At 24.5% G+C, this 8,139-nt stretch overlaps 1 protein-coding gene and 1 long non-coding RNA gene across 2 annotated transcripts in view; one reads left to right on the top strand and one right to left on the bottom strand.

Annotated features, from left to right (window-relative positions):
• The window catches only part of LOC102671701 (N-acetylgalactosamine kinase), a 13,699-nt gene that overhangs the window by 5,080 nt on the left and 480 nt on the right, over positions 1 to 8,139 (top strand). Inside the window, exons 5-11 of the mRNA XM_006613144.2 lie at positions 1 to 73; positions 2,032 to 2,140; positions 2,241 to 2,398; positions 2,887 to 3,027; positions 3,227 to 3,341; positions 5,013 to 5,217; positions 6,303 to 6,538. The exon at positions 1 to 73 is cut by the window's left edge and continues 5 nt beyond it. Of these exons, the coding sequence (XP_006613207.1) occupies positions 1 to 73; positions 2,032 to 2,140; positions 2,241 to 2,398; positions 2,887 to 3,027; positions 3,227 to 3,341; positions 5,013 to 5,217; positions 6,303 to 6,468 (967 nt within the window). The 3' untranslated portion in view covers positions 6,469 to 6,538. The remainder of the gene's footprint in view (positions 74 to 2,031; positions 2,141 to 2,240; positions 2,399 to 2,886; positions 3,028 to 3,226; positions 3,342 to 5,012; positions 5,218 to 6,302; positions 6,539 to 8,139) is intronic.
• The window catches only part of LOC116185233, a 19,406-nt gene continuing 17,693 nt past the window's right edge, over positions 6,427 to 8,139 (bottom strand). The window contains exon 3 of the long non-coding RNA XR_004150036.1: positions 6,427 to 6,551. This is a non-coding gene — a long non-coding RNA (uncharacterized LOC116185233). The remainder of the gene's footprint in view (positions 6,552 to 8,139) is intronic.

Here is an 8,139-nt window from a genome sequence, read left to right as displayed (position 1 = left end):
TCCTAATTCAGGGCTCTCGAGCTCTAGCGCGTTAGTTTCCGCCGCTGTCCTTTTGATCGTGCATGCTAGTCAGGTAAATATTTTTTTCAAATATTCAAATTTGCTATATTTTTATTCATTATTACAGAAATTATTTTATCTAATTATTTTATATAATTATATAAATTATATAATTATATCATATAAAAATATAAAGAATTATTTAAGACAATATTTAAAAAATTAATAGATTATTGGAATATGTTTAACTCATGTAAATTGAAATAAATTCCATTGAAATTTTGCAGAGAACATATAAGAAAGTTTCGAAATGAAAAAGAAATAGTAGAAGAAAATTTTTGAGAAATATATTTTTCAGAATGAAGATATATCTTTAAGTTTATTCCATCGAACAAGTCTAGTATTCCTTGCAGACAAAAAAAATTTTTAACAATAAATAAAATATACCAGAGATTATATATTATTTTTAAAAAATTTTTATCCAAACAAGTTTATTTAAACTATTTTAAAATCGAATTATAACATATTTGTTTAACATTATACATTAATATTAAATTAAAATTATCAAATATTTCAAAAATTTTGAAATATTTTTATAGTATATTATTATTAAAGTCAATCAATAAAATATTATCATTATTTTTTATCATAGTAAAAAATAACAGAAGAAGAAACGAGGAATATTTGACGAACAAATGAGAAATATTGAGTTTACGCCGAGTTTACTTCGAAGCCGAGTATTTTGCAAAGCTATGTGATTAACAAGCTGCACGAGGTATCAGTATCATGTACTGGATATAGCTGTTTCATTATGATTAAATCACACATACACATATGTCAATACATATCTCGACGCATTGTTGCAGACAGTTCCGTTTGTAGAGAAATAATGAAAAAAGAGATCTCGAACCGCCTTTGCTCCGGAGATAAGTAAAATCTCATCGTTCTTTTCCCTCGTCGTCACGATAGAGCATCATTCCTTCTCCTTCCTCTTCTTCCATTTTACCCTTTTATTTTCCTCTCTTTTTCTATCTCAAGGTTGCAAGATCGATGAGAAAAGTTCCTTAGTCCCTAATGTCTCTTTCAACGAAGTCACGATCTCGTGGCGCTTGCTAGTCTTCAAGATTATGCGTCGAATATCTTCGAATGAAATGTCCCAAGAATTTCTTATATTTTCTTCTCCATTACTCGTTCTTCCGCCCCCACGATCGCATAAAATATGTTTATGATTGCTCTACATATGACTATTGAAACTTTATGCTATAAAATTGATTCCATATCATCATATACACCATTTCATATACATATCATGATATACATTGATATGCAATATTGCGAATTATATTGGTGAATAAGAATTTGGTCAGTAGAATAAATTACCAGTTGATAACAGATAAAAGAAATCAGAAATGTAGTTCGATATAATAAAAGTATTATATTATATATATTGATCATATCGATAAAAATTCAGAAAAATTATTTGTTTAAGATAGACTTAAGAAGTTCATTTGATAAAAAATTTTTTTTTTTTCAAACGTTCGGAAATTAAAAGATTATCAATATTCCAAGATCTTCGACTCATTCCTTGTTTCGTGAAATTGAAATGATAAAAATTTATTCAAAACTAAATTTATAACTCTTCATAATAAATAAATTATTAAAAATTATCAAAATAAATTAAAAATAAAGTGACTTCGATTTCTATTTATTTTTTTTTATTTTAACATTTTTTAATTGTTGAAATTTAACTTAAAAATTACTATTAACTTAAAAATATTTAGCAATTTATCATGCAAATTTCAATTTGCAAAAATGAAATAAATTTGCTTTTCTAGATGATATATTCCTAGATCTTCTTTCTAGTATAATTATTGAGTTCTCTTAGAATAAATATTTTCAAAGATGAAAGATATTTAGTATAATGGCTGTAAATTACAAAAAAAATATAGATATTGTAATAAGAAAAATATTTGACAATGAAATTTAGATTGAACTCGAATTTCTCGAATCAATGAAATGTTTCTGTTATAGTATCAATTATCGAAACGTGAATTGGCTACCATCAGTGCTAACGCTGAAAGATATATTGGTACTCAAGGTGGTGGAATGGATCAAGCAATCGCGTTCCTTGGAAAAGCAGGTAATTCTTCATTTCTAAAACAACAATTATTAGTTTAATCATATTATATAATCTACGAATACGAATATGTTTATGATGATGCTCGTTAATACTCATGAAGGTTCTGCAATGCTAATCGAATTCAACCCCTTGCGTGGTACCGATGTCATGTTACCGGAAACCGCAGTATTCGTAATAGCGCACAGCCAAGCTTGTCATAACAAAGCTTCCACAACAGATTATAATTTAAGAGTTGCAGAATGTCGCTTAGCTGCACAGGTAATTCTTTATAATTATGAATTTGAATTTATTTATTGAATTATTTACTTGCTAAAATAATTCATATTTTATATGAATATAAATATTTACAATAAACTGAATAATTAAATTGAGATAAATTATTATTTGCGAATTAAATATAGAAAATGAATAATGTTTGATGTTAAAATATAATAAGATAAAAGAGGAAAAAGGAATTACTAGAAGCAGATTTGAAAATGATTTATTTATTTATTGGTTTCAAACAACATGAATTTGAATATTTATTAAATATATCTTCAAAGAGATTAATGAGATTTTTTTTTATTATATTTTATGATTATTAAACAACTTTTTATATTGCTCATATAGATAGAAATTGATAAAATTCTTGTTTTTAAGCATTTTTCAATGCTTTTTTGTAATTTTATTTTCAAAAAATTAATTCATAATTTTTTAGTACTTTTTAAACCATGACTTTTTTCTAAGATTAATTCATTTATTCATAGATGATAGCAAAAAAAAGAAACAAACCTTGGGAACATGTACAAAGACTAATCGATATTCAAGAGAGTCTTAATATGAGCTTAGACGAAATGGTTTCAGTTATAACAACCGACCTTCACGAAGAACCATATACCCTAAGTGAGGTATGCAGTTAACGTAACATGCAATTGATATATAATATCAAATAATTGTTCGAATATTATTATTGAAAAAAAATATCCATTGTTGAAAAAAAACTATTATAGATATAAGATATTATGTCAATTGATTTTTGTTTATCCATGATTTTATCCATGATAAGACTTAATTCATTATCAGTAGCCATACACGTATTTTTTTCAGATTAGCAAGAACCTTGATACAACGAATGAGAAACTTCGTGAAATATCATTATTACAAACTTTTAGCAATGCGCAAATTTTCAAATTAAAACAACGTGCTCTCCATGTGTATCAAGGTAATAATAATTTATGAAAACATTGAAACACAAAGCGCATAAATTATTTTTTTCTTATATCTCTAACAAACTTTCTATACATTAATTCTCAGAAAAATTTTTAATAAAATTTATTTACATTGTTATTTTTTTCTGAAATGTTCTGAATCATATTTCCAACAGAATAATTTATTTATACAAATTTTATCATCTTACTAATATCAAAGAAATTTGATATTGTATGTGAAAAAATTGTATGTAAAATTTTGAATATCAGATAAGAATTTGCGAAATCTCTAAGAATACTGAAAATAAACTATTTTATCATTAAATCAATTTGATCATCTGATTAAAAAATTTTTAATCTAATTAAAAGAAAAAAAATCGCGTATCAATCATTTGCATGCATTCCTTCATAAAGTAATAAATTTTAATTGTAATCATTTGTTCGCAACCAATCGTATTCGATTCAAGTCATAAAATTTATTGACTTAGAAATATAGCGAAAATGACAAGAATTCTTCAGAACTTTCCATTCAAATTTTTTTATTTTAACTTTTTTTAATTTAACTTGTTCAATGATTGTTATCAGATTTTGTTAGTAAAGAGATAATTTTCTTTAGAATATCAGTAAATAAATATAAAATGATAAAGAAATTTAACACATTTAATATGATATATACATAGATATTTGAAGAATTACGCTTCTTTCCTGTTGAAAATTTCCATTAAAATCGTGCGAAAGTTTAATTAGACGTTATATAATTAATCTTGAATAATAATCTTCAGCGAATTACTTAAAACAATTAAATTTCATGCATTCAATTTCATATAATATAATATAATACAATTAAAATACACTCAGTATTATACAATATTAATATATTCATAGAACAATAAAATATTAATTAATAAAATAAATTAACTAATAAATTCATATTATCAATTTTAAAAGTTTCTTAAAGCTGAAACAAAAAATTTATATATAAAAAATCTATTAAAACTTATATATTAAATTATTATAATTATAAGCAATTTAAATTAAATAAAACAAAGGCAAAACAAAGCAACATAATAATATGACAAAGATAAAGCTCTCTCATTCTACCCCCGTTTCACTTCATTTAATGCAAATTTTAATTGATTATATTTATTATATTTATATTATATTAATTATATAAATAAAATATTTATATTATATAAATTACATTTTATATCAAATTTTGCGTTTGTTTTGGCTTTTAAAATTAACTCTTCAAATGTATTTTACGAATATATTAACATCTTATACCAATATTATTCAATATGCTGTTTTGCATTGTTACCCACAGACTATGAAATCAGCTTCAGATCTTGGGATTATTACATGATTTATAAGCGTAGATATTCTGTTACTCATCTCTCTGGCCTTTATTAAATAGAACTATATTATATTATTTTTCTTAAACAATATATATACGAAGATGCACATGTACATCCTATTAGAAAGAACAAGAAAAAAATATGAGAAGATTAACTCTGGATTTTTATTTAGTAATTTGAAATTTTATATCCATATTAAAAATGTTTATCCAATTTTTTATCGCTTTAACTCCTATTATCTTTTACACTAACATCAATGTGTGTTCATTATTAGTACATTTATTAAATATCAATCGATTGAATGATCATACAATTCCATATATATTTTAGAGGCGGCTAGAGTGCTCGAATTCCAGCATATTAGTGAGAAAAATGCAATTGTGGAAGAGGAGAAGTTAAAACAACTAGGCAATCTGATGTCTAATAGCCATTTTAGTATGCACAAACTATACGAATGCAGTCATCCCAGTGTCAATTCACTCGTTGATAAAGCTATGGCTTGCGGTGCACTCGGTGCAAGACTCACGGGAGCTGGGTAAGTGAAACTCGGGACTTGGATAACAGTCATATCATATTGTCCACCATTGTAAATTAAATTTATATGTAGAATACATAGAAGAATAAATGTAATATATATCTTATATCTATTCGTGACAGATGATCAAAGGGAATGAAAATGAAATTGAAAAAAATATCTCGAAGTTTTGTGTTCTTCAATTTAAGAATGCGCATTTAAATAGAAATAGATTCTATCATTTTACTGATATATTTATTATATGTATGTATATATGATCATATAAAATAAAATGATATATAAAATAGATTGAAAATTAGATGAATAATTATAAAAAAAATTATGAATCTGCAGATTATTTATTACAAAATATTTCTGTCTTTTTGATCATTTTGAAACTTCCCAAATCATAATCAACTCTATTCTAAATATATTTCTTTTGTTAAATTCCTGATACATTTTAATCATTCTTTTTTTATAAAGTCAAAATTTTATTCATCATAATTATTATACTTTTTCAATAGAAATAAAAATACCAAGTAATTAAAAATATAATAAATAATTTAATAAGAAAAAATGGATCTAAATCTTCAAATTCTATTCGAAAAGATTAATTGTTTCACGATGAAAATTCAATGAATTTTATTGCATTTTAAATGATTTCAAAAGTAGATTACTTCTTTACTCAGAATGAAAAAAAACTTTTTTTCATGCATATTTTACATATTTTACATCAAATGTTTTTTTCAATATTTTTTTCAGTATCTCTATTTAAAGAAAAGAAAAAAAATTATAATGACTTCTCTGAAAAGCAGATCGATCCATGGGTGTGTTTCGAATTGCCAGTGTTTATCGAAGAAATTATTTTTATAACACGATAGCATGCAACTCAAGCAAGAGCTAATATAACATTATGGAAACTCTAATGTTAATGAAAATGTTTCCAATATATAAAATCATTCATTATTGAAAACGTCACAGCTGTTAATGTTTCATGTGATTATAATATTGCAATTTCATATTTAGCGTCAGTTTCATCGAATATACTTCACAATACATGACAAAATTAATGAAATGATATATTCGTGCGATTTCATTTTACATAGATGGGGTGGCTGCATAGTGGCCATCATAACGAAAGACAAGGTTTCTCAATTTGTGGATACACTGAAAAAGGAGCTCGGTCTATGTGGGATAAAGGATGGATTCAAGCTCGACGATTTGGTTTTTCCAACGGAACCAAACCAGGGTGCTGCAATTTATATGATCTAGTTTTCATTCTCCATCTATTTCCTGCCTTCTTCTTGCATTTTATAAATTCGTGCAATTAATTTAGCAAAAGGTTTCTTAATTATCTATACGTAATAATGACGATACATGTGATTATGTATGTATATATATATAAGAAATGAAATTTGAAATCATTTCTAATAAAGAGGCTATTCGATTAATTTATCTGTAAGTGTTAAACGTAAATTTTAGAATTTTTCTACAATTACATAAACTATGTAATAAAATTATTCAAAATATTTTTTTTTCTATTCAAATGTATTTTTTATATGAGCAACACTTGCTATTTGTATTATAATTTATGATATACTTTTCATTGACTAATGATATTATATATTAATTTATGTAATGTAATCACATTTTTATGATAAATATATAATATCATGCTATTTTGTAAGTTTAAAAACTTTAAAAAGTAACATAAATATGATAAAATAAAACGAATGTTATTCGAATGTCTTCTTAAAGAATAAATCCAATTTTTTTATAATTTAAAAATAGATTTTAAAATAATATATTTCTTTTTGTAGCATTTTATATTCTTTTTTTCTAGTTCCTTATAATGAAATGCATTTGAAATGATAACGTAAGAAAAGATATGAATGAGAGAGAAAATTAAAAATTTGAAAATTAAAAATTAGAATTTTGTAAAAGTTTCTTTATTTTTAAAAACTGGTCTCGCTAGTTGAGAGATTAGATAATCATTAACAATCAACATTGAAATTACATAGCAAATGGGAAATCTAGTCAGCAGTTTCTGGAACATTATCAAAGTTTATTTCGAAGGGATAAAGGGGTGGATAAATGGAATTTGTCAGGGAAAATTTCCATTCGACCTAGATCCGTTTAAGGGATTTCTTATGTATGTGATTTTGAGGATTCTATCATTGACATGGAAATAATAAGAAAAGAGCATTGAGCAAAGAAATCATGCGTAAATAATTGCGAATTCATTCAAATTTTTTCATGGCACATGGTTTGTTTTAAAAATAAAAAATATCTTATTAACATAATTTATTAAACTTAAAAATTTATAAAGTCAATTTAAAAATATTCTTCATTAAATAATATTTAAATATTTTATGGAACATTTAATGATTTATAAAATGATTTTTTCCTTTCTAGATGGAATAATTTTGAAGATATTTAAGAATATAAAAAGATCAAAATTGAAAAAATATATATTCGCATAAGAACATTTTTCATGGGTTAGGTCAGCGTACTCGACAGTCTAAGATCCGACATTGATATTGATTTTCTACTACCAGTCTATGCTAATAAATTTCTCGATAAGAGAAAGAACAACCAGCCACCGAAAAACTCGTTTCACCTTTGGAATCGGTTGATTGCTTCATTGATTTAATCTTCTACCATATCGAATGAAAGATCAACTTTAATTTAAGATTGATTTGTGTTTTTTTCTTTCGCGAAATTCTAGAATATTATTTAATTTTTATTTTATTTTATTTAACTTTTTACATTTAGCTTTATTAACTTTTAATTTAATATAAGAATATGTCTCAAACATAATTCAGAATTTTAGAGAGTCGAATTATATTTAACTTTTAACTTATCAAATTCTCTTCATTACTTTAATATGTTGCTTCTGCAATCAAGCGTGAAATAATTCATGAATTTCACATTAAACAGCAA

This window comes from Apis dorsata, unplaced genomic scaffold (genome assembly GCF_000469605.1).
Source record: "Apis dorsata unplaced genomic scaffold, Apis dorsata 1.3 scaffold_135, whole genome shotgun sequence".
In the NCBI taxonomy this organism is placed as follows: Eukaryota; Metazoa; Arthropoda; class Insecta; order Hymenoptera; family Apidae; genus Apis; species Apis dorsata.
Note: the sequence above shows the minus strand (reverse complement) of the source record. Positions and strands in the feature narration are given on the sequence as shown.